General features: G+C 40.6%; 1 protein-coding gene across 3 annotated transcripts in view; it reads right to left on the bottom strand.

Moving 5' to 3' along the window:
• Positions 1-27794, bottom strand: part of IGF1R (insulin like growth factor 1 receptor) — a 495490-nt gene that overhangs the window by 317374 nt on the left and 150322 nt on the right. For 2 of the 3 annotated variants that reach the window (XM_035303721.3, XM_017973274.4), the window contains exon 1: positions 68-193. The exons of the other annotated variant lie outside the window; for it this stretch is intronic. In XM_035303721.3, coding sequence (XP_035159612.1) covers positions 68-161 — 94 coding nt within the window. In that variant the 5' untranslated portion in view covers positions 162-193. Of the gene's footprint in view, positions 1-67; positions 194-27794 lie in introns of those variants that run through there. 3 annotated transcript variants of the gene reach the window in all.

Raw genomic sequence — 27794 nt, 5'->3', positions numbered from 1 at the left:
CAAACAAGGCGCAGCCCCTCGGAGGAAAAGTTCCCGCAGTGGCCGCGGGCGGCGGGCACATACTCACTTTCTCCACTCGTCGGCCAGAGCACGAGCACGGTGGAGAGAAACAGCAGTCCCCACAGCGAGGTCGGGGACCCTCCTCCGGAGCTAGACTTCATTCCTTTTATTTGGAACGAAATTCCCCTTTCTCAAAAAAAAAAGGGGGGGGGAATGGGAAAAGAACGAGAAGAAAACAAGTCTCAAAGTCAGTCTTCGCTCCCCCTCCAAAAACAAGGGCGAAGGAAACAATAGTCCGAAGGCGGCGGCGCCGGGGCCCTCCGGGTGCGTGGACGGGGCGGGAGGTGCGCGATGGGGCGGGAGGTGCGGGGCGGCCCCTCAGCGCCGGCAGCAGCGGCCCAGGGCTTGGCGAAGCCGAGATCCCATGGCGCGCCGGGGCGGGCAGCTGGCGTCGTCGGCGTTCATTTTCAAACCCGGAGAGGCAGGAAGCGGGGAAAATGCAAAGAAAGGGGGAAAAGCCCAAATCCGCCTCGCCGAGGAAAACAAGCCCTGCCCTGGCCGCGCTGGAGGCGGCTGGATGCCAGAGCCTCCGCGGCGGGAGGGCGCGACGCAGTTCCCTAGATCGCCCCGAAGTCCGAGTCGCAGGCGAGGCCACGGAGGGGCAGAAATGCGGAGTCAAAATGAATGAGCGGCTCCCCCTCCTCCTCCTGCTCCTCCTCCGGGCTCCGCTCGCCGCCGCCTCCTCCCTCAGCGCCGCCGCCGCCGCGAGCTCCTTCCCAAATCCAGGACACACACAAAGCGGCGGGCCGGCCGCGCCGCGCTCAGCACTCCCGCCGTGCCGCCCCGCTCCGCGCCGCCGTCCGCCCCGCGCGGGCCCCCGCCCGGCCCCCGCCCGCCGCCGCCTGCTCTGCGCGGGGGCTCCGGCTCGGTGAAGGTCACGGCCGAGGCGAGGCGCGCCGTGGAGCTGCCCCCGCGCGGGAGGGGCGTGGAGGGCGCGGGGGCGTCCGGGGAGCGGGGCTGAGGGTCTGCGAGCGCCGGCCACGGGCAGGCTCCCCGGCGGCGTTCCTCTCGCTCGCCCGCCTGTCTCGAGTTCGCCCGGTGCGCTCGCTCCTCGTTGGGTTTTTTCCCCGTTTTTTTCCGCTCAGCGGAGTTAAGGCTGGTAAACAAGAGCCCCAGCCTCGCCGCGCCGCCGCCGCCGCCGCCGCCGCTGCCACACACTGGGGGCTCGCGCGCGCGCCCGGGGTCGCGCACACGCGCCGCTCGCACACTCGAGCGGCCACCGCCGCATCCGCGGCGCGCCGAGAGCCCGGCCCAGGCCGGCGCGCGCCAAGAGCCGGAGCCCGGGATCCCCGAGACGTGCGGAGCGGAGCCCAGGCGTGGGGTGCGAGACTGCGAGGCGCCGCCCCCACCTCCCGCCCCGCCGGCTCCCGCGCGCACACACAGGCGCGCGCGCGCGCCCACCCGCTCCCGCCCCCACCGCACTGCGCCGGCCACCCCGCACGCGCCCTCCCCTCCCGCCCGATTCCAAAAACAAAGCCCCCGGCGCCGGCCAGGGCTTGGCGGGGCAGGGGCGGATAGGCGGGGGAAGGCTGGGCTGGGGCTGGGGCTGGGGCTGGAGCTGGAGCTGGGGCTGGGCAGGGGAGGGGACGTGGGCGGGGAGTGTGGGGCTGGGAGATGTTCATTGAAAACAACAACAGCGCGGCTGGAAAGCGCGATTCCCTGATTCTTGAAAAGCTTCATTGTTTCTTGCAGCTGTTACAAAATAAATAAATAAGTGCGAGCTTAAGGCTTTTTTTTTTTTTTTTTGCTGCGTTCCGGAAAGCCCGAACCTGACGGGAGGGGCGCACCTGGGAGAAAGGGGACCCCCCCCCAGGCTACTACGCCGGGCACTTTCACGCCAGGCTGGGACGCCCGAGGCGTAGCGACAGCGGAGCTTGGAGTTTCGGGGTTCGCGAGGAGCGGAGGGGAAAGGGCGCGGCCCGTGTGGCTCGGCCCGGGGTGGGGCGCGAGGTGAGAAGACCCCGACGCCCCTCGCGGGCCCCGCGCCCCGGAAAGGGAGCCCAGACTGGCGGTCCCGCGTGCCCAGGGCGCGTCCCCGCGGCGGCCGCCAGAGGGCGCGGCGGACGCAGGGGAGGGCAGCCTGCGGAGAGTCACCTCCCTCCCTCCGGGGGAGGAAATGTGGGGGCCCGGGCTGGGGGCCGACTCGGCTGGGTCGCGCCGGCGGTGCCTCCGGGACCCGCGGCCCTCCCCGAGCGCTCCCCGCGACCTCGCGCGGCTCAGGGCTCCACCACGTGGGCGGCGACGGGGAGAGGCCGCGGCGCGTGCACGCTGCGGGGCCGCGGGGCCCCGAAGCTCGGGGGGCGTGTCCCGGTCCCGGGGCCCCGAATGGGGGTGGAGGCTGGAGCCGGAAAGCCACCCTTGGTCGCGGTCCCGACCAGGGAACACCCCGCCTGCACTCGGGATCGGCGGCCACTGCGGAAACCCACCCGCACCTGTCTCGGGTCCTCCCGGGCACGTTCCTCTCGCTATTTTGCTACGTGAGTGACTAGAAACCAACATCGACCCTAAGTCTCCGCGGTGATTTTCTTGAATATGCAGGAGAGGTTTCCCCAAAGCAAGACTTCCCTAGGACTGCCATCTAATGAATACAGGCTGCGGAGACCAGGTCCTCAAAGGGGGAGACAGCCCAGCAATGGCAGAAGAGAGGAGTTTGGGATACGTGGACTTTTACAAATAGTGATTGGACCACGTGTCGTCCTTAATGTGGTCGGGTTTCATGACTCAGGCTAGCTGATGTCAATAATAAATTTTTTTAAGATGGCTAATAAAAGAGTTGTGAATTGTCTAGATAAGAAGTGGTTGTCTCCTAAACCATCGCGCAGGATGGTAAGAGGGGACCTGATGTAACGGAAGGTAGTAGGTTTCATTTATTACTCTAATTCTAAAAGATTTCTGGATTAGAACTTGTATCCATCGTTCGTAAATAATTTTTTAACTTAAGAGCTTAAAACAAAAGCTATCATAAAGGAAACTTAGCCTTTTTTTTTTTTTTTTTTTCTTAAAGTTGTTTCCTAGATCATTTTCCTCCTCGGAAAGTTCTGGCTGGATTCAGTGAGTCAGTTGTATAGAAGGAAAATCAACCTTATTTTACCTAACAAGTTTATTCATATGGTGGGATGGTTTTGTTTAACTAAAATTCGGCGTGATTTTTAAATAAAGTGTTTTAGTTTTAGATGTTCCTGGATTTAACAGAGGAAGAAATTTATTAGAATCTTAAACTTAGAATGTACCCTTTAAAAATTAGGCAATACCCGTGAAGAATGAAGTCCAGTCTACTAATTTGTAAATATTTCTTCAGAAAGTTATCTGCATGAGGTTGGTCTTGATTCCTGCAGATCCACTCTGGAGTTAAATGCAAAGGAATATTGATATATAATTTCGTTATACTTGATTTCAGAATTTTTAATACATACTTGTAAGACAAATTTAGAACTGATTTTTAAAAGGCTAGTGCTTATATAAAATCTTCAAATACTACCCAATATATTTTTAGTATTAGTCATAAATATGCTTGTTTATTTGTACCCAACAACATAAAGAGGTATATGGAATTTTTAAATGCACACAGGTTTTTGTAGTGGTTGTGGGATTTATTTCTGTGTGTGTGTGTGTTTACTAAAATGATTTTCATTTGTGAATTTTTTAATGTTTGTGTTTTCCTGAAGTAGGAAATTAATAATATTAAGTTATTTTAAACAGTGAAGTGAGATGTGTATCATTATATAGCTTAATATTTAGGAAAAAAAAATTTTTTGGTTATCTTTAGGCTCTAACTTGACCACATGGACAAAGAAGGACATTTGTATTTTATTCAATGATTATATTCCACATACACAAGTCAAACTTATTTTTTCAACCTTGAAATAAAATCATGTAGACAAACATTAACTGGAGTCTTTCCTTTACACCCACACTGACAATGCACCACACTTTTTATCTTACACCATTTTACCCAGGTATCTTATAGATTCTCCCTCTTTTGGAGCAGAAACTGGCTGCTTGTTTTCATTTCTTAAAGACGCTGTTTACTTCATAACAGTTTTATCTCAAAGTATTCTGCTAAATGTACCAGACTCCCCAAACATGTAGTGTATATTATATACATCAAATGCAAATATGAGAAACAGCACAACTAACAATTGACAAGTGTTACAAGTAATACATTACGTTGTGATATATTCGCAGAAAGGAGCATTACTCAGCAGCAGAAGTGAATAAGCTACAACCCCACACAACATGGGCAGATCTTTGAAACACACAGAGTAAAAATACACAGGTATCAAAGACACACACAGCATGATACCATTTTAATAAAGATCTTAAAGGCAAGAAAAACTTCAAAAGTTACAACAAATATTTTATAGCAATCCCTTGCCTTAAATACATAATAAAATATCTTTGGTTGTTTTGCTTTTGTTTTGGCAAAGGGATTAATGAAGGATGCGAATTCCTTTGGAGAGGATGGAAAGCCCATGGCACATGGGTTTTCATTGTAATTTGGAATGTGTTCACTCTTGGATTGAGTGATGGATTTGCAAATTTCCATTTTATAATTATGCATTATAACTAACACATATGTTCTACGTATTTTTGTATGTATAAAACATTAAAGGAGATAAATAAAAATAGGAGAGAGATCCATGAAAGAAATCATTCTGGTTTTCCAGTGGGAGTCATTCAGTTTTCATGCTATTTATATAAACAACTCAGAAGCATTAAAGATCTACTAAAATGACACAGTTAATCAAGGTCTGATCCTTAAGATATTTCAGAGGAATTCCACCCATATAATATCGATAGAATTTAAGACAAAAAATTTTAAAGACCTCACTTCATAGGCAATAAAGTTCACTAAGAGTGCATGATTTAAGTTTCTTAGGTTAAACATAAAACTAACTTACAATTCAGCAATTCTACCCCAGCTATTTACCCAAAAGAATTAAAAATATGTTCACAAAAATACCTCTTTAGGAATGTGGATAGCTGCTTTGTTCATTAAAAACTGAAACAACCCAAATGTAAATCAAAGGGAGACTAGATACACAAATCATGATGTATTCATTCAATGCAATACTGCTTAGCAGAAAAAAGGAATGAACTACTACTAATCCATGCAGAAACATGAATGAGTCTCAAAGCAGAATGTATAAGCCAAAAGAGTACATACTGTATCAGGTCATTTATGTAAAGCTCAAAAACCGGCAAGATTGATCTAGAGCTAGAAATAACAAGCAGGGTTGCCCTGTGTGGGTAGAGAAGGGAAAGTTTCAAATGACTAGGAGAGGCATGAAGAACTTTCTTGGGTGTTGGTGATGCTCTATATCTTGATGGGGTGCTGGCTATGCTAGTATATGCATTTACTAAAAACACATCAAACTGTACACTTAAGACGGGTGCACTTCATTCTGGGTAATTGTATCCGAATTTTAAATGTTTAAGATTGTATTATAATTTAGATAGTTGTAGCTGTTCTAAAAAAAAAAAAAAAAAAAAAAAAAAAGGTTAGCACAATGCTTCCCATTTTTGCTACTATTCAAGTTAGTAGAGATGCTAAACTCCACCATCCCTGCCCAGAGCTGTCTACAGTTGAGTATGCTTTCAGTGTATGTCTGCCTAAGGTCTTTGCAAGGGGCATTAGCTGTGGAGGGCATCAAATGGTCTCCACAGAGCAACCCAGGGGCAGGAAAAATACAAGTGATACTGTAGCTGATTCCAGTCCCCACACAGCCACAAGCAACAAGAGTCCCAGTCTTGATGAGGATCTGTTTACACTCAACTTGAGAAGATTTTCTATTTTAGCTCTGCATGGATTGCTAGCTCCCAAGGCATAAATGCTACATTTCTCCATGATACTTTAAAAGCAACGTGGAGGTTTCAGAGAGCATTTGCGCAGAGACAGCTGAGATAATGTCTTCCTGTGACTACTTTTGGCACCGTGTTCAGTAAAACATCAATCAGGAAAGTTCCTGGAAACCCCAGGCCTGGGCCAAGGGTACCAGACACCCTGGACATCTTCATGGGTCCAAAGTGGAAAGCAGAGGCTTCTATAGCTGCACCACTAGCCTAAGCATTGTCATGAGCCTGTACTGAACCTGAGGGTGGATATGCTCGACTCCCCACGTGGTAGTCTGGGAAAAGAAACCCAACCAGGATCGCTGTAACGGCTCTGTCTTTTTCACTTGTCATTTGCGGTGGTTAGTCTCTGAGATGGGTGTGCCGTCTTCACTCCTCCATGTAATTAACTTTCAAACATATCAATAGTAAGGATCCCTGTCTGGCAGACAGCACAAAAGATGCTTCTTCATTGTTGAAATGCATCCTGGATGTACGTGAAAAGTGGGGTTAAATCAAAATTTCTGTTCCCTCTGGTTAATGCCACCAGCTCTGAGCTGTTGTATCGGTAGCATGCCCGGAAAAGGAGACAAGCTACTCCTCTGCCCTGCCCCGCCCTACTCTGCGAAGCTGTGTGACTCTGTGCAAGTGGCTTCACCTCTCTGTTTTCTCCTCTGTGAAATGATCATGTTGAAGTGGACCTTTCCGCTTTAAAATGTCATGACCTCTTCATTTGATATTTAATTGACAGTGGTACCTTGACATCTCATACTTCAGTTGTACATTTTGTACTTTCCCCTTCGCTGTCAAGTAATTAGTAAATCTCTAAATTAACACACAGGCAGCAGCAGCCAGGCTCAGGGAATAAACACCTTCCTAATTTATTGCTACAGATTTTTAACACATTAAAGTTCCCTTTTTTTTTTTTTTTTTTTTGAGACAGGCCATCGCTCTGTCACCTAGGCTAGAGTGCTGGAGTGCAGTCACACAATCTTGGCTCCCACCTCAGCCTCCTGATTAGCTGGATCTACAGGAGTGTGCCATCACACTCAGCTATTTTTTTTGTAATAGAGATGAGGTCTCACTATGTAGTCCAGGTGGGTCTGAAATTCCTGGACTCAGGCAGTCCTGCCACCTTGGCATCCTGAAGTGCTGAGATTACAGACATGAGCCACCATGCACTGTCAGGGTTTCATAAAGTATAGCATAAAATATTTTTTAGCAGTTTTGAATTTCAATATATTTCTCCTAAGAATATGAGTATGGAAAGACAAGCAGAAACCTCACTAAGGAAGGGGGAAGTGGTTACACGTAACCCACAAAAGGGATCCTTCAATTGATTATTGAGAATGTTCCTGTAAAACATTCTCTTTTCGGATATTAAGTTCTAGTGGAACCTTATTCTGTAAAACATATTCTGCACATTTCTTCAGTAAAATTTTGAACACAGAGTCATTGTGTCAGGCTCCTCACTAGCAGCAAACTCTATTTCTGGTCTCATGGACAGGCTACACAATAAAGTGATCTTAAAGTTATGCAGCTATCTGTAGCCCTGCAATGTGGAGAATCAGCTGCAGAATCAACTTGTTTACATTTTCTCTTTGCATACCGTTGATCAACCGGAGAACCGAACAGGGACTAGAGGAAGCTGAACGAAGGAAAGGCTGGTTCCTACATCCGTGAGGAATTATTAAGACATATAGACATGAAGAGAGGTTGTATATCATTTCTGGTTTCAAATACCTGAAAAAGTCATTAGACTTTTCAAATCTGGTTGTTGGTTTTTTTTTTTTTTTTTTTTTTTTTTTTTGAGACGGAGTTTCGCTCTTGTTACCCAGGCTGGAGTGCAATGGCGCAATCTCGGCTCACCGCAACCTCTGCCTCCTGGGTTCAAGCAATTCTCCTGCCTCAGCCTCCTGAGTAGCTGGGATTACAGGCACACGCCACCATGCCCAGCTAATTTTTTGTACTTTGAGTAGAGACGGGGTTTCACTCTGTTGACCAGGATGGTCTTGATCTCGTGACCTCGTGATCCACCTGCCTCGGCATCCCAAAGTGCTGGGATTACAGGCTTGAACCACCGCGGCCGGCCTCAAATCTGTTTTTCTTCCCATTATTCTAGCTCTGCCTGTTGTCATTAGACTTGATCCAGATCCAGGTAACACCGATGGGCAGAACTAGACTAATGGAAAGGAAAATAGATTTCGTTTATTTTAAAGAATTTTTCTTCTTTTCCAATTGAAACAAAAAGTATTATTTTGCAGTCTCTGGAGAATTGCATTGTGTGGGAAAAATTCCTCTGTCATCAGAATGTCCATACAGAGACTGAACTGATACCTGCTGGGGAAATTGTCCAAAGAAACAAGATTGAGATGGTGGGGGCGTGGCAACGGGGATGGCGGGTAACATTTGCCATCCTTTCCAATTCCAGGGTCACTGGATACTTGGAATCTACATCTGTGCTTGGATCACTGACTGATGAGCTACTGAAGGAGCCTTGCTTTGCTTTAAATGAGTAGTGATCCGCTTCAAAGTAGAAGATGCATTAGTTCAAAGGGATATTGAGTTTATCATCTATTACAGAAACCCTGATGAAACTGCTTCTGAAAGAGATCCGAGGCCCAGTTCCAGCAGACTCAAAAGCCAAGTTAGGAGATCAAGGTTTGTTTTCAAATCAGTCATATTGTGGGAGATGCTTAGGCCAAGGTGGAGGTTAAGATAGTGGCATGCTGGTAAATGTTTACTATGGACTATGGGGTGGTTTCAAAGATCTGTGGCATTTCCCAATTTCCCTTGTAGAAATATTCCCACCATGGCCAATTTCAGCTACCAATGTAAGGTCACTGGATATGGAAGTCTGAGAGATGTGCACAGTTATCTCTTGAAAGACAGTGTGCTGGGCGCGGTGGCTCACGCCTGTAATCCCAGCACTTTGGGAGGCCAAGGCAGGTGGATCACAAGGTCAAGAGATCGAGACCATCCTGGGCAACATGGTGAAACCCCGTCTCTACTAAAAAGACAAAAAATTACCTGGGCATGGTGGCATGTGCCTGTAATCCCAGCTACTCAGGAGGCTGAGGAAGGAGAATTGCCTGAACCCAGGAGGCGGAGCTTGTGGTGAGCCGAGATCGCGCCATTGCACTCCAGCCTGGGTAACAAGAGCGAAACTCCGTCTCAAAAAAAAAAAAAAAAAAGACAGTGTGAGCTGCTCCAACATGTCACTGGGCTAAGATAGCTGAAAATATTGTGTTGTCTTTGTAACAAATTAAATATGTATTCATAAGAACATTATAAGCAAACCAGTGCAAAAATAGCAGTAGCTATAAACAGGCAATTCACAAAAGAAGGCAGAACGTCCAATAAACATGAAAATATACTCGGCAACCTGGTTGGCAAAATTAAGAATTGGACATTACCAACCGTTTACAAGGATGAATGGGGAGAATCGTATTCTCATTCACTGCTCTGGGGAATATAAATTAATACACACGCTTTGGAGAGCAACTTGGCAACATCCTTAAGGTTAAAGACACACCCACTGCACAATCCAGCAACTCCATTAGGAAGGAGAATACCCCAAAAGCTCTTGATATATACAGCAGGAGATGCGAACGAGAATGTTAATTGGAACACGGTTTTCAATAGTAAAATACTAGAAACGATCTAAGGGCCCCTCAGTGGAAAGATGAATAATAGTGCTTTACTTGTACAGTAGAATACTATATGGAGGTTAAAATGAATGAATGAAATCTAAATGAATCAACATAGATTTAACAGCCAATATTGTGTGAAAGAGCAATTCGCAAAGGTTAAATAATGATACGCTACTGTTTATGTAAATATCAATACAAAAACAAGAGCAGCATTGTTTGTGGATACATACATATGTATTGAAAGTATTAAATATTCATGGAGGTGATAACAATGTCAGATATTATCTCTCAGGATGAAGGAAGAGAGAAAAAAGTAGAGAATAGTTTTAACTATATTGACAACCTTTTATTCGTGTAAAAGACAAAAGATATCTGAAGCAAATGATCCAAAATATTAGTATCTGTTGAACCTACATGGTGAGTACATGCATGTCTGTGAGTTACTTTTTGTGTATTTTTTGTAGGCTTGAAATGTTTTATGGATTTTTCCTTTGTCTTTTTTTAAATCAACTTTTTAGTATAGAATAGTTTTGGATTTACAAAACTGTTGTAAACATAGTACAGAGAGTCTCAAATAACCACACTCAATTCCCCATTTTATTAACATCTTATACGGCTATGCTACATTTGTCACAACTACTGTACCAATATTAAGGCATCATTATTATGATGATGATTTTTGTTTGTTTTTGGAGACAGAGTCTCAATCTGTTGCCCAGGCTGGAGTGCAGTGGTGCAATCTCAGCTCACTCTGTCTCCCTGGTTCAAGCGATTCTCCTCCCTCAGCCTCCCAAGTAGCTGGGACTACAGGCGTGCACCACCATGCCTAGGGTTTTACCATGTTGGCCAGGCTGGTCTCAAACTCCTGGCCTCAAGTGATCTGTCCATCTTGGCCTCTCCCAAAGTGCTGGGATTAGAGGCATGAGCCACCACACCTGGCCAGCATTGTTATTATTAACTCAATCACTACTTTATTGAGATTTTCTCCATTTTTTCCTAATGCCCCTTTTGTGTTCCGGGATCTTAGCCAGGATCACATGTCACATTTGGATGCCACGTCCCTTGGACTCCTCTTGACTGTGACAGTTCCTCAGACCCTTCTTGATTTTTGATGACCTTGACAATTTTGAGGAGCCCTGGCCATGTATTTTGTACAATATCCCTCAGTTGGAATTTGTCGAGTGCTGTTCTCATGACTAGACTTGGATAATGTGTTTCTGGGAGAGACTCCAGAGGTACTGTGCTGTTCTCATAATAGGGATTCATGCTATCAACATGATGTCAACACTGAACACCTGTCTGAGGTGGTGTTCATCAAGTTTTGTACTGTAAAGTTACTCTCTATTTTTCTCTCTTTGGAAACATTCACTTCAAACAGCAATTTTTTCACCATTTTTCAGTAGTGAGCCCCTTTGAGACTCGAATGTGGGCAATGGACGCTCAGTTCAGGAAAACATTCTGATAGATCAAGCAGCACACAAACTGTTCCCTCCTCTGAGCCCCTATTTGCGCCTCAGGTAAAGAAAACTTCATGTTTACTGCATGAATGTCCAGAGTGTTTGTTCGTTTGCTTGTCTGGAGAAGGACTAGGAGAGGAACCAAGTCGGGAGGCTACACTACTTAAGCCCTGTCATTTGCAGAATGGTCAGGATCTGTCACTAACAGTTCTCTTCGTTTGTTTGGAAACAAGGTCACCGCCCACTGTACCCACTTTGTCAGTTTACGTTTGTGGTTACCTCCTATTTATAGCAAATAGCAAAGAATAATAGTTTTCTATGCATGAAAATAATAAACTGTTTTTTCCTTTAAAACAAATCTAGGTTTTATTTTTATTTATGTTTTATTTGAGATGGTGTCTTGCTCTGTTGCTCAAGCTGGAGTGCAGTGGCAGAATCATAGCTCACTGAAGCCTCAAACTCCAGCCTCAGGTGATTCTTCTACTTCAGCCTCTTGAGTAGCTAGGATTACAGGCATGCACCATGATGCCCAGCTGATTTTTTTTTTTTTAAGAGACAGGGCCTTGCTATGTTGCCCAGGTTGGTCTTGAACTCCTGGGCTCAAGTGATCCACCCACCTCAGCCTCACAAGATGCTGAGATTACAGGCATGAACCATCATGCCTCGCCAGTTTTATTTTTAATAAAACTAATTTAAAGAAACATCTGGGCCAGGCACAGTGGCTTATGCCTGTAATCCCAGCACTTTGGGAGGCCAAGGCAGGCAGATCGTGAGGTCAGGAGATCAAGATCATTCACTGCTAACACAGTGAAACCCCATCTCTACTAAAAATACCCAAAAATTAGCCAGGTGTGGCAGCAGGCTCTTGTAGTCCCACCTACTTGGGAGGCTGAAGCAGGAGAATCACTTGAACCTGGGAGGTGGAGATTGCAGTGAGCTGAAATCATGCCACTGCACTCCGTCTCAAAACAAACAAACAAAAAACATATGAAGTGACATTTGGAATAGGAAAAAAACTGAAGTTTCAGAAATCGGTGTGGAGAGAGATGTCTTGACTATGGTGGAAAGTGCATAGGCTTTGAAGCCAGAAGGGTCTGAATTCAAATTCCCTCTTTGCTAATGGCCAGCTATGTGATCCTGGGTGAGTGAAAATTTACCCGTTTATAAAATAGCAATCATACAACTTAGCATGCAGGGCAGTGCCTCTCTGAATGTGATTCCTGTGCCACCCACGTCAGAATCAGCTGAGGTGCTCGTTAAATGGAACTTCCCAGGCTGCCACCCAGAACCTCTTTATCAGACAGGATCCTGGGGGCGGGGAGGTGGGTGGTAGTGTGGGAGAGAGCCTAGAAATCTGCATTTTAACAAGGTCCTCCGGTGATTTTCTGACGGCTCTGGAGAGGATGAAAGGAGCTGAAATAAATAAAGCAGCTGGCATAAAGGAGCAGGAAGGACACTGCTTTTCTGGGCTGCCCAGCATCCGAACACCACTTCCCTCTGAAGGGTATCCCAAGGGCCCTGCTCAGGACTTCCATGGGTGGCTGTGCAGGTTGTGCACTGCACAAGTATAGTGGCTGATGCTCTGGAACTGCACAGTACACAAACTGCACCCTCCCGTCTCAGAAGGAGCTCAGCTGATCTCGTCCCCCATGGTCCTTTCCTGTTTTTTTTTAAGCCTGGTTCTCCCAGCCTTCCTTATCATTCCCCTCCTGAATTTTTTTATTAACATAAAGGTGGCCAAGTAGTTTTCAATTTCCTGTATAGATGCAAAGCTGGGTTATTGTAAAAGACACACAATTTAAGGTTATAGCAGCAGTTGGAGTAAGGCAGGGATAATCTAATAAAAGTTATGGGTCTCCTCCCTGGAAAAATCTGTCTCTATTCATACATGCAATTTTGCAAACACTTTCTAGGGTTCAGAGGCCTCTAAGGTCTTTCACAGATGTGCTTTGAACACCAAGTTTACTGCCTCTGTGTTACAAGAAAACTCTGAGAAATAGGGAAGCATTTATACTGCAGAATCCTTTAAACAGATTGTAGCTTTTATTATTTTCAAGATTATAAAAATAATAATTAAAAATTGTGATAAAAGAAAATTTCATTAATGAATGGGTAAGAAATATTTGTAACTGGTGCAGTGTAGACATTGCTCATATAAACAGCAAAGTCCTTTCCTTATAGAAGAGGAAAGAACTTTGTTGAGTACAAGCTCTTGAACAGACATTGCATGCAATGCACTACCTCCATTTCTTTAACCAACAGAAGTAGTCATTATTTCCATGTCCTTTTTTTTTTTTTTTTTTTTTTGACATGGAGTCTCACTGTATCACCCAGGCTGGAGTGCAGTGGTGCGATCTCAGCTCACTGCAACCTCTGCCTCTGGATCAAAGTGATTCTCCTGCCTCAGCATCCTAAGTAGCTGGGATGCCTCCTGAGTAGCTGCAACCACCACCACCCCTGGCTGATTTTGTATTTTTAGTAGAGATGGGGTTTCACCATGTTGGCCAGGCTGATCTCTAGCTCCTGACCTTGTGATCCACCTGCCTCAGCCTCCCAAAGTGCTGGGATTACAGGTGTGAGCAACCACGCCCAGCTCATGCCCATTTTTATAGATGGGGAAACTGAACTCCAAAGAGAGCATAAGTCCCAAGGCTATGCACCCTACAGTTTTAAAAATACATTTTACAAAATGAATTGATTGAGCAAAGTGGGGTTAACTTCTTCCCATGGGTGGTAAACTCAAATTCTGTCTTATTTAAATGACATGTAAGGCCAGGTGCGGTGCCTTACAACTGTCATCCCAGCACTTTGAGAGGCTGAGGTGGGTGGATCTCCTGAGCTCAGGAGTTCAAGACCAGCCTGGGCAACATGACAAAACCCCATTTCTACAAAAAATACAAAAATTGGGCATGGTAGTACCTGCCTATGGTTGCAGCTACTCAGGAGGCTGAGGTGGGAGAATCACTTGAGCCTAGGAGGTGGAAGTTGCAGTGAGCTGAGTCTCGCTCCTGCACTCCAGCCTGCATGACAAGAGCAAAGCTCCATCTCAAAAAAAAAAAAAAAAGAAAAGAAAAGAAAAATCAGTGGAATTCGGGTTTCTTGTGCCATTTATAATGAAATCATTGGGTTTATTTGTCTCGTTTTCTTGGAGTTTTCATTAGAAAGAAACAGAAACCTTTCTATTTCTGCATGCCATCTCTCAAAGAAAAAAAAAACACCTTCCTGAACACGGTTCACTCACTCACTCTACAAAGCCTTGCGTCTTTCAGGGAGGAGCAGCTCTGGTTCCCCAGAGATGGAGTGAGCTTTTCCTTCTCCCTATCCTCACACCCCTCTTTATCATCTCCACTCCTTGCAAATGACATGTAGGCAGAGTTTGTGTCATTTCTTTCACCAGTGTTACTCAGGGCTGTGATTGCACACGCTAGGCTTTCAGTAAATGTCTATTAAACTGAGTTAAATTCCTATTTTTTAATTGAGAAAAAAATTTGACACAGAAAATTAAAAGTATTGAAGAGACACCTTACCCATGAGCCAGATTTGGCAAATGAAAACATTTTTCTCACTTTTGCTTTACATTTTGTTGGTTTAAAAGAAATAAAATTGAGAGGCTGTACACCGTGGCTCACGCCTGTAATCCCAGCACTCTGAGAGGTTGAGATGGGCAGATCGTCTGAAATCAGGAGTTTGAGACCAGCTTGGTCAACATGGTGAAACCCCGTTTCTACTAAAAATACAAAAATTAGCCGGGCATGGTGGCACGTGCCTGTAATTCCAGCTAGTCGGGAGGCTGAGGCAGGAAAACCTCTTGAACGCAAGAGCCAGAGGTTGCAGTGAGCTGAGATCACTGCACTCCAGCCTGGCAACACGGTGAGAGTCCATCTCAAAAAAGAAATAAAATTTAGAGATAAAGTAGAAGTTCCTTTCCCATGGTTTTATTCTCCTGTTGCACATTACAGAGAAAACGATGATCATTTTTTGGTATGTATTTTTCTGATTTGCATTTTATATTTTTGTTGCATATAATCCTTAGTATTGTTTCATATGATTTCTTTTGACTTTATTGTTGTGGACCTTACTATTTAAACTTAATACTATGTTTTCAAGAACTATCCATGTCGACAAAGATCTAGTTTATTTGCCTTCGTTATTATATACTATCCCATGATGTGAATATATCAGGTTTTCCTTATCCACTGCCAAGTGAGGGACTTTCAGAGTTTCCCTACCAAGCTCTTTGCTATAACAAACAATGTTGAAATGTATATCCTTATTACAACTCAGGTTACTTTTTGTATAAATTACCTAACACACAACTGGTAAATAGGGAAAGGATATTAGAACATGGAAGTCATGGTTGCTTACACATGATTTTCCACAACATGTTACTGTTTTAAAGCAATTAAAAGAGAAAGTTTTAGCAAGGAATCTACTAAAACGTCTTCCTTCAGAGCAAATAGTTACAGCATTAGTGGCTTTGAGGAGCACTGTTTTCTGCAGGGCTATTAAGTTATATGGTGATGCTGTGGGTGCAGAAGAAAAACATTAAGAAATTGGGAGCATTTCAGCCAGGTGTGGTGGCTCACACCCATAATCCCAGCACACTGGGAGGCTGAGGTGGGTGAATCGCTTGAGGTTAGGCATTCAAGACCAGCATGGCCAACATGGTGAAACCCCATCTCTACTAAAAATACAAAAATTAGCTTCCTGTGGTGGTGGGCACCTGTAATCCCAGCTACTCAGGAGGCTGAGGCAGGAGAATTGCTTGAACCTGGGAGACGGAGGTTGCAGGGAGCTGAGATCACGCCACTGCACTCCAGCCTGGGCAACAGAGCGAGACCCTGTCTCAAAAGCGAACAAAAAACAGAAATTGGAAGCATTTCTCCTCGTACTAAAACAACGGACCTTAAACAATACAGTCCTGGGGCCATATTTTTAATTTTGATGAAAACGTTTACCTACCTGCCCCAGAAGGAGGCACCTTGGGTTAAAGCCTGCAAAGCACAGGCACCTGGGATGCTGGGGACAGTGCCAGCATGGGACGAACTCTGCTTGTGTCATAATTTTTAAAACATTGTTGTTTTTGTTAGTGCTTGGGTGACAAAGTTCTATAGGTTTTGAGCAGCATGCCCCAACTGTATTTCCCCCATACACTTGCCAATTTTAGTGGAGGACTTGCTTCCTTAAGCACAGGTGTAAATTTCTCTAGGGTGTATGCCAAGCAGTGGAATTGCAGGTCACAGGGGATGCATGTTTTCAACTGTTCTAGGGTTTTTTGTTGTTGTTGTTTATTCAAATTATTCTTCTAAGTGGTTTTACTGTTTATACTCCCACCAAGAGATGAGAGCCTTTATTTCCCTGCTCTCACATTAATACCTGATGTCATCAGATCTTTTTATTTTGACTGATGTCTTGGATATAAAATGCCTTCTTGTGGTGATTTTAATTTGCATTCCCCCAGTTGCTAGTGAAGCTGAGTGTATTTTTATATGCTTATTGGCCATTCCAGTTTTCTCTTCTGGGTATTACTAGTTCAACCCTTTGTCATTTTTTAAGTTGAATTGTTTGTCTTTTTCTTATTGATTTGGAATTATTTATGCATTCTAGATATGAATCCTTTGCCTATTAAATTTCTACTTTTATGTTCTCCTCACAATGTCCCACTTGCCATATAAGCCCATTCAGAAAAATACATCTACTCTGCTATAAAACACACTGGGTTGCTATTTTTGGAATATATTCTAGGTACTTGTGGTTTTAGATTATGTAAATAGGCAGATAACTAGAAAAGTTTGAAACTCAGATGTTTATAGAGATTCTTGTTTCTCTACCCATACTTGACCCATTCTTCTATTTATAGAGACTTCTCTTTGTACACAAGATTTTTAAAAGCAGACAAAAAGGAATATCCCCTGTCCTGACAACTGTTGGCCAGACATCTTTTGTCAGATTAATAAGAAAAAGATTGTTTTGGAAAAAATTAGGGAAGGTTAAACTTCATATTTGAATTGGATCCTTTGTAGATGTCCTAAGCCCAGGAGAAAACAATATGCTTTATGAAGTTCCATGATTCTCATTTTTAAAATATTCAACCCATACGCAACCAATCATCCTTTTCTGACAAGTTACCTAAGAAATTTTTCTTTAAACTGAAGAGTATTGAATGTCAGACTAAATTTTTAAAGTGACATTCTGATTATAGAGAAAAAGGAATTCCTAAATGAAAATACTTGGAGTTTGCCTGGAACTGAAAATTTAGCTTGTGGAAATGTGAGAAAAGATCTAAGTGTTGGCAAAAGATTGCAATAAAGTAAATGATGTGGTTTTCTCAGGGGTGATTTTGCAACTTGAAACATTCCAAAAAGAGTTACTGATCACAAAGTTTCTTTTAGCTTCTAGCCCTGAAATGCTTGGCATACATAAAGCTCTTATGGATATTTGGATAAATTAAATTTATATTGACATTTTCTAAAAGTTGGCCTAAGTTTTTAGCTTGTGTGGGTATGTGTAAAACAGAGAACATTTCGAGGCATTCAATTTTACAACTGATAGATGCTGACATCAACCTGCCCCTTTCTACACTATATTCTTGAAAGTTGAATCACAATGAAATTTTAAAAATGGATTTTTTTCTCATAAAAAGGAGTTTCTCAAAAAGTTAATTGTAGAATTATCACACGATGCAAAAACTCCACTCCTAGGTATACACCTAAAAGAATTAAAAGCAGGGACTCAGATACCTATACATCAGTGCTCATTGTAGCATTATTTATTAGCTGAAAGGCGAAAAAACCCACATGGCCATTCACAAGTGAACAGATAAACAAAATATGATATATTCAAACCATGGTATATGATTCATCCGTTAAAAATAAAATTTTGATACATGCTATAACATGTACGAACCTAGAAAACATTATAGGTATAACAAGCCAGATATAAAAGAAAAAATGTGGCATGATTACCCTTATATAAAATATCTAGAATAAGCAAATTCATAGAGACAGAAGCTAAGTTAGAGGTAATCAAGGACCGTAGAGTGGGTGGGGGAAATCAGGAATTATTGTTTCATGGGTCCAGAGTTTCTGTTTGGGGAAAATGAAAAAGTTTAGAAACAAATAACGGTGATGGTTGAACAACATTATGAATATAATTACCAGCAAACTGTATACTTAAAAATAGCTTAAATGGCAAAACTTATACTTTGTGTCTTTTACTACAATAAACAATTTTAAACGAGGTTTCTTCAAACTCCTCCTCTAATGAAGTAACAAATACTTCTTGAAGAAAGCTAGGAAAAGTTTTAAAAGTAAAATGAAATTAAAGCCACCTGTTCTTCCACCAAGTAGTGATAACATGTGATTAATGTGTTGTACAATTTGCTCTTCTGACCAATAGTATAGACATATGCAGATACACACACACACACACACACACACACACACACACACAGCATTATGACGAGCCTGCTTTTCTCTGTATGTTCTAACAATCAGTAGAATTCAGTCTTATCCATGAGGCTTAATTTATTTAAACCTATCAACTATTGTTGGATCTGTAAAATGTTTTCCATTTCTTCTCAATTTTAAATAATTTTGTAGTGACCATCCTTGTACAAGCATTTTATGAGCATTTGATAATTTCCTTAGGATAAATTAAAGTAAAATTGCTGAATCAAAGAATATGAATTTTTAAAAATCCCTTAATGTATATGGTTTTTAAAATCCTTTAACGTATACTATTAATTTGCACTACGGGAAGTTTTGTTATTTACATTTCAGCAGCCAAATATGAGATTGTATTGCATCCTCATTAACACTGAGTATTACATCTTATAAAGGTCTTGGAAATTGATCAGAATAAATTCCATAGAAATATGACATTGGACCAATTATAGTATTGGTATAGAAAGGAAAAAAGATGAACTTTTATAGATTAAAAGTGGATGGAAGAAATCAATAGCAATTTGTCCCACTCAAATTATGAGCCATTCTCTAACACTATTATCTGTATCGAGATGCCCTTAGGGTTTACCTTGCCCAGGGAGTTATATTTGCCATCCTTAGCCATCCAAGCCTTCCCCAAGTCTCATGCAGAAGCGTGTGCAGCTCTTTCTGGTCTTCTAGTTTTGGCTACTGTCATTCTCTTTGCCATGAAATACTTTTGCACTTCCTCAAGTACAAACTCATTCAATCCTCCACATCCATCTAATTAAATGCTGTGGGCCAGAGGTCAGCAGTTTGGGGCCATGGGGGAGAAGAAACATCATAGGTGCAAATTCAACCCACAAATGGGCAGGAGTGGTGAGCTCCTTCTAAAACAGGTTTTGAGAAGAGCCTGGGGATTGCCAAAGGCACCGAATCCTTTGAAACTAGCAGGAGGCAGGGGTAAGGATGCCGGGACCTAAGAGGAGGCAAGCTGGGAGTGAATGGGGGAGGGGGCAAGGAGCGCAGCTGATGCACCAGACTGAAATTTTGTACCTTATATGAGTAGGTGAGCCAGGCTTGGGAGTGGGGACAGGGAGGCAGGGTGGGATGGACAGACAGCCCCACTGGCTGGAGCACAGTACCTTTTATACTGAGTGCGCAATTCTTGAGCGCTCAGATTTTCAAATATAAGAAATGTAGTCTTCAGGTATTGTGAAAGAATAACCTGTTTGTACAGCGCCTTAACATTTATGTATGTTATCTAGTTAAAAAAATGTTTGAGTCTAAGAACTAATGTGTAATGTGTAAACTGTCATGATTATTACGCCTATTTATTTATTTACTTATTTATTATTTTTTGAGACAGGGCCTTGCTCTGTCGCCCAGGCTGGAGTGCACCTGCAGCGGCGCCATCTCGGCTCACTGCAACCTCTGTCTCCTGGGTTCAAGAGATTCTCGTGTCTCAGTTTCCTGAGTAGCTGGGATTATCAGTGCGGCACTGCACTTGGCTAATTTTTTTTTTTTTTGCATTTTTAGTAGAGAAGGGATTTTGCCATGTTCGCCAGGCTGGTCTCCAACTCCTGGTCTCAAGCAATCCACCCGCCTCAGCCTCCAAAGTGCTGCGATTCGAGGCATGAGCCACCGCGCCGGACCTAGTACCCCATTTTATATGTGAGGACTCTGAGGTCTGGGAAAACTGGACAAAGCAGAAACTCACGCCAAAGACTTCTGTCCCCGTGTCCCGAGAGCTGTCCATGACAGCCCAAGCTGATTCTCCAAGAATGTGACCATTCTTTGTCAGATTTGCAACTTTCCTGATATTAAGACATCAGGTCAAAGTGCAAAGTGTAGAGAGAACTAAAGGGCTTGCATTCAAACAACTCTTCTGAAAATATAAGAAAGGGCTTTGTGTGCCCTTTTGAAAGTTAGGGGTTAAAAAATACAGACACTGTATGTGGATGTTGTGGATGCTCTAAAGATGAAAACGTGAATGGCATCTTAATAATAAGAGGCTTACGGTGGCTCACGCCTGTAATCCCGGCACTATGGGAGGCAAGGCGGGTGGATCACGAGGTCAAGAGATTGAGACCATCCTGGGCAACATGGTGAAACCCCGTCTCTACTAAAAATACAAAAAATTAGCTGGGCATGGTGGCACGTGCCTGTAATTCCAGCTACTCAGGAGGCTAAGGAAGGAGAACTGCCTGAACCCAGGAGGCGGAGGTTGCGGTGAGCCGAGATCATGCCATTGCTCTCCAGCCTGGGTAACAAGAGCGAAACTTTGTCTCAAAAAAGAAAGAAAGAAAAAAAAAGAAATAATAATAATAATAATAATAATAAGAGGCTTAGAGCACATTTTAACAGCAAATGGTTTCGAATAAATTATCTTAAAGGACACACATACTTCACTTATACGGATTGATTGATTTACTGTTATCTAGTCCATCATTTGAATTTATTATATTCCTTTCTAGTTATTTTAGTATTTTTGTTTGGTTTGGTTATTTTTATCAACAAGGATCTATAGGATCATTGAGCAACATTGTTTCTATAGAAACAACGTTGGATTAGGCTGTGTCATGGCCATACAGGGTCGAAACTCACGTAGTCCTTGTCCTAAAAACTCCTTTGGCTGAGCGAGGAAGGATCTCTGGCCCCAAAGACCCTCTCCTCCTCCTCCAAGTGTTCCTAGAATCACGCGCCCACGCACACACACATACACACATGCACACTCTTAACATCAATAAGAAGGAAGTGGAAGAATGGTGCTGTTTTTGATGGAAATATGTTTTTTTACTTCTCAGATAAAATATTGTAAAGATATTCACCCAATATTATGTTAATTGTTATAGAAAAAACAATACAGACATCGGTACATTATAAACACCAATAAGTCAGTGATTTGTCTTTTAGTTGCTTAAATAACTCACAATTCTTCTTTGAGCATTTTTTGCTGAAGGAAAATGATCCCCAGGAAATGACAAAGATCCCAGATCTGAAATAATTTTCTTCTGCTTTACTCGCTACTACTTATCCCAGTAGGGGATGTTGCTAAGGTGAGATTTGAAAAATGCATACCCAAAATCACTTTATTCATACATTACTTGGAGTTTAACGATTCATCCTTCTTTTTCTAGTCTTAAGCCCAAGGTTTTAATTTTATTTTTTAGTAAACCAATTTAAAAACAATATTCACCTTCTTTGATTAAACTGCTTATTTCTATTACTTTAAGCCTTTCTTCTAATTTTTAGCCCTATACTAGTGGATTTTACATCACTATTATCCATAGTTTTATACATTTTCCTACACTTTAATTTTCTCCTTTTCCCACTTTTTTAAAAAACATGTTTTTCAATGTGTTTGCAATTATCTTTAAATTGTTTTTGTCTTGGTAAGGAGTTAGTTTTAAACTTACTTTAGCACAATAATTCTTTGATCAAACAAAATCATGCATAGTGTGGTGGGTGCCCACCCTGCCCTGGATAACCACTGTGGAAGTTGATTTTAACATTTACAACTATTTTTGTACTAAATTGCCATTCAACTGCTTTCAGCATTTGAAATTTTAAACAATGCCATTATAAGCATTTTTGTGTATAATTTAAAAACTAATTTCATTAGGATAAATTCTGAGAGGTAAATATTTCTGGGTGGAACTTTTACGTGTGTGTCTGTGTGTGTGTGTGTGCGTGTGTGTGTGTGTGTGATACGAATCATCACATTTCCTTCCAGAAGAGATGAACCAATTTTTATTGCCATCAACAAAATATAAGTCCTCTTTTTTCCCCAAAGCCCAGCTATCAATGAGTTTTATAATTTTCTTCCCTTTAATTTAATTTCATGGCTGTGAAATGAAAACACATTGATTCCACTTGAATTTCTTTAAATTTTAGAAAAGGTATTTGGTTTGTCAGATATTGGTTTCCTATTTGTGTTTTGTTTTGTTTAAACCATCCCTTTGCTTTTAACATATGTCTCTTGAACACTGGAATTTCCTTCTCTTCTCATCAATTTGTATAAATCCTTCATCAATTTTAGATATTAAACAGTTGTCTATGATTTATTTCAAATATTTTTAATTATCTTATATGATTCTTTAGAAATCTAATTATATCAATCTACTTTTTCTGTTGCTTGGAATAATCAAAATTATTTTCATACATCGTTCTACTCTTCTAGTTTTTCTATTGTTACTATCATTATTATTATTATTAGTTTACCACTTAATCTACCCACTGTTTATTATGGTAATGGGTTTGAGGTCTAGGCCAGATTTATTTTTTCTTCATTCTGATTTCTAAGTATCCCCAGAGCATTTATTAAGTAATTACTTTTCCATTTGCTTTGTTAATACCTATCATTTGCCAGTTTCTTACATACCACAATCTACTGCATTTTCTATTATGCTTAAATTTGTTTCTGCATTTAAACCAAGCCCATGGTGATTTTAATTTTCTCATTTACACTATTCTGTGTTTTCTAAAAATTTTTCAAGGGGCATGCATTTTGTTTTTGGTATTTCATAATGAAAAATCTCTAAAAATTGCATTTGCCATTCATGCCTATTTATTTTTCAGACATAACTTTGGAATAGCTTTTTGTGTAAGATTTTATAAGTATTTTTATAGTTTGATTCAAAGTAAATCAGATCTAAAAATTACCTTGAGGGAAAACAAATTATTTTGCATATTCAGTCACCTGATATAAAGCATTTGTTCATCTTTCTTTAAATCTCCTTTTACGGTTTTGCATTTTCTAGTTTTGTTTGCAAATTTCAAATCAGGCAAATTCGCAAATATTACATATTTTCTGTCAGTATTATAAATGAGACTGCCCCAAACCAATTACTAGTTACATTTAGTAGAAATGCTTGAGAGTTTCATGGATTTCACTTTTATCTGAACACTTTCCTGACTTCTCTTTTTATTTCTAATATTTTTAGTTGGAATTCTTAGTTTCTTTGGGTTCAGCTTAATGATTCTGTTTTTTTATTTTATAATGTTGATTCTCTAGTATATTTTTGAAGCATTGTTAGGATGACAAGAATATCCAATGATATACTAAATAATTTTAAGAAAAACATCTTTGTTTTGCTTTCTTTTAAGAGGAATGTTCAAAAGTTTCTCTGTTACAGATTGATAAGTTTTATCATGTTAAAGAAATATTTTCCTATTTCTATCTTTAAATTTATAACAGGAAGGAGCATTAAATTTGTATTAAATATTTAAATATTGTATTTAAAAGATCATATAAATTTTATTCTTGAATTTACTTAAATTGTATACTCATTACTTTATACTTCTAAACTAAACATATTACAGTGGTAAACCCTGCCATAAAGATATGGCAAACAAATCTTTAAAAATAGGATCACATTCTATTTACAGATATTTTCACACTTATAAGCATTTTGATTAGAGACAATTTCTTTATAGGATTACACTTTTTAAGAACTGAATCATTTTTGTCTGCTAGAATAAACCAGGAACTATTTAACTTATTAGGTGTAATTAACTTTTATTTAAAATTTTGAAAAAATTTCCAGCTAATTTATTGTGGTGAGGAAAGGAGTCTCTTGGCTAACTTTCTTAATTTCTTCCTTAGCAACTGACCTGTTCACATTTCTGTCTCTCATGATACCATTTTATATTCTCTAACTTTTGTAAAATCATCCATCTTATTTAAATATCTAAGTGTATCACCATTGTTAAATGGAGACCATAATTGCTAATGATTTTGTCTCTTTTCATTGATTTTCAAAACTTTCTGCTGCTTTAAATCTCACTAATTTTGATAGTGACTTTTTTGTCTTTTCAAAGTAAAAGAGCTCTCTGTTTTAGCATTTCACAGAATTTTTTGTGACAATTTCACAAAATCAGTTTGTTTACCACTATATATGTTTTTGTCTTGAGGGTTTTGCTTGGTTCTTTATCTAAAAGTACATTTCTAGTTTTTAAATTTTACTTTATTAATAAAACATCTAAAACAATACATTTCTTTAAATATATACTTTCTCCAGTTCAAATGTTTAATGAATAGTATCTTCATTTTTCATATTTTAAAATGATTTGTTGTTATATTTTAAATTTATTTGATCAGGTGATAGAATTTTTATTTCATTGGCATTAGTTATTTTTCGTTTATTTAAAATAAACTATTAACTTTTTTTGCAGCAAGGTCATATAATATAGTGCATATAATTTTTGGTGTTTTTCTTTTATTGAAAAGTTTCATTCATTTCTTTTCTCTGAAAGTTTTATCTATTCTGAATTTTCTCTTTAAATTCTCACCATAAAATTGCTCATTCAGGCTTCTTTCTTGTAGCTTTCAGTTTTACAAAGTCTTATTTCTTTTTTTCCCCCTAATTCATCTGTCTAAATTTTATGATGGGATAAGGATTTCTGCTATTTTGTTTCTCTCAATTTCATCTTGCAGTTCTAAGTTTATTTTTATGTGCTTTGTTGCAATGTGTTGTAGTTCATATTTTTTGTTTTCAGTGATTATTTTGCTTTTATTTTCACTCAAACCCACATATAATCCTTTTTGCTTTATGTTTGGCTTTTATATCATAATATATTTAGTTGATATTTTCTTTCCTAACCAATAATTTTTGTTCTTTCCACATCTCCTCTTCTTTCTCTTTTAAATAGAATATTCTTGGATTTTTTTCTTGAATTCAACCTGAAACTCTTTTTTAAAAAGTATAGAAATTTAATCTATTGGCATGCTCTTGTAATTGTTATATTTAAAGCATTGTAACCATGTTTTTATCATTCTGTTTTCTGTTATGTTTCTACGATGTGTCTTCACTTGGGAAAGGGTCATATTTAAGCTTCTTTTACTTCACTTAATTCTGAAATGAAATATAAAACAAATATTGGTATGTTTACACATAATAATGACTGCTCAGAAAAATCTGACATTTAGAATTTTGTATGTTTAACTTTATACCTGTCCTCTCTTTTCCTTTTTACCATTCCTCATAGCCTGAATATCTGAGAAAAAAAAGTTTTAAAATAATCCTTACACTTTCTGTAACTGAAGCTGATCATTCATTGCTCTAACTCTGGAAATGCTATATGGAGGGGAAGTATGTGGTTAGGGAGTAGCTGCAGCATTTTCTCAGATCAAATCTGGTAGATAATCTGTGAGCATCTCTTTTTTTTTTTTTGTCCTTTTTAGGAAGACTATATATAGTTTTCCATTGCCTTTAGGAAGGTTACAGTCTCAATTGGTACAGTCAATCTCATTGTAATGTAAAGCACTTTTTAAAAGCAGAAAACCACCCATCTTGATTCCATTTTAAAGAAGAACATGAATAAGACAGGTAAAATCATGCCAGTGGTTTGTATTCCTTTCACACTGAACACTGAGGAAGCATGGTTGCTTTCTCTGTTCTCCACTGGGAAACCTGAGTATCACTAGCTGGCTGCTGTGTGGTTGACAGACTTCATGGGCTGGGAGGAGCATGAAGTTTAGAATTTTAGCTCTGCCACTGACTTCAGTATCTTCTCCTAAATACTGAGACACTCTCGGAGAATTGCTAAGAGTGGTCAAAGGGACGAAGCCTCTGGTGACGATTTCATTATTGCTGAGTTCACTTATTTATATATCAATTGATCTCATTCTTTATTTATAGCTTTTCTGTTATGTAACTGCCCCATAGAGCTGAGATTCTTTTTTGGAATGAGATGTGGAATACTTTAAATGCCTATAAAATCAAATGTATATATTTACCACTGTCTGTTTCAGTTTCCAATATAAGCATCTTAATCAGTTCTGGAAATTCTATTGGCTTAGGTTTAAATTATGGGCTGGGGCACTGATTGTTTCCTTAGGAGGAACAGTTTCAACAGTGGCTACCATTGATTGACCTCTTGCCCCTGGCTGCCGGGTTGAAAAACCATGTTGTATAGTTTTTTTTTTATGTTATATGTGGAAGGGTTAATCCTTCTTTATTGTACACTTGATTTTCCAGGTTATACTTTATTTTAGTAATTCAATATTCTGGAGTATTCTCTCTCTTTTTTTACTAGACTGTTCTAAATGGTTTGGCTTAAACCAATCACTACATTTCATGGTTTCAAAACTCCAACAGTTTCAATGGTTGTTCCATTCCATCCCTCTTTATTTGAGAATGAAGGTCATCTATATTCTGATTGTGATTCTTGTAGCTGATTTTCCTTTACTTTCCAGGTTATTCTTTATTTTAGTACTTCAGTATTCTGGAGAATTCTCTCTCTCTCAATTTCTTTTCTGCTTCTAGACTGTACTAAATAGTTCTGTTTAAAGCAATCACTACATTTTATGGTGTTAAAACTCAGACAGATTCAGTGGTTGTTCCATTTCATCCCTCTTTATTTGAGAATGAAGGTCATCTGTATTTTGATTGTGATTCTTGTAGCTGTTATTTTTAGAAGAGACAGGAGCTTTAACGGTTTTCCTGCTATTAATGGTGTGTACTGAATAAGGGTTTCACTTATTTTTAAAGTGTTTACCTTTCTTTTTTTTTTTAAACCTAACTCCTAAGAAGGGCTAGTTTCCTTCTCAAGCTTTAATATATTCACCAAATAGTCTCTAGATTTCTGATTATTTAAATTGGTACTACAAGGTATTAACAGAGAAGAATTATCATACAGAACCACTTGCTCTGTCACTCAGCACCCAGAACATTGTTATTCCCACGTGACCCGACTTTTCCAAAAGAACCTGGGAAAATGCAAGTTTATCTTAAGAAACAACAGGCAGTATTCATTACTGCAATTGACCTTGATAACAAAACAGAGCTAAATCTTCTTGCGTTCTAGAAAGGGAGACAAATTTGAGAATTTACTTCATCCTTTGAATCCTGTGATCTTAGCTATCTTCTTCCCTTAGGCATCTTTTGATTTCTGAAGTTTGATCTCCCATTAGTAATAATTTAAATACTTCTGCTTCTCAGCAACCTCCTTCCACCTGGGTAGGTAACACCCTCTCTTCCAGAACTTCTTAGAATTTATAATACAGTTATCTTTTCTTGGGAGGAAAAACAAAACCCATGCACTTTAAAGAAGAACAATAAAATCTTTCTAAAACACAATGGAGGCTGGGCATGATGGCTCACACCTGTAATCCCAGCACTTTAGGAGTTCAAAGTGGACAGATCACCTGAGGTCAGGAGTTGGAGACCAGGCTGGCCAACATGGCGAAACCCTGTCTCTACTAAAAATACAAAAATTAGCTGGGTGTGGTGGTGCATGCCTGTAATCCCAGCTGTTCAGGAGGGTGAGGAAGGGGAATCATTTGAACCTGGGAAGCAGAGTTTGCAGTGAGCCGATATGGTGCCACTGCACTCCAGCCTGGGCAACAGAGCCAGACTCTGTAA

Source organism: Callithrix jacchus, chromosome 6 (assembly GCF_049354715.1).
Source record: "Callithrix jacchus isolate 240 chromosome 6, calJac240_pri, whole genome shotgun sequence".
NCBI classification, from domain to species: domain Eukaryota; kingdom Metazoa; phylum Chordata; class Mammalia; order Primates; family Cebidae; genus Callithrix; species Callithrix jacchus.
The sequence above is the reverse complement of the archived record's forward strand: the minus strand, read 5'-3'. Positions and strand labels throughout refer to the sequence as shown.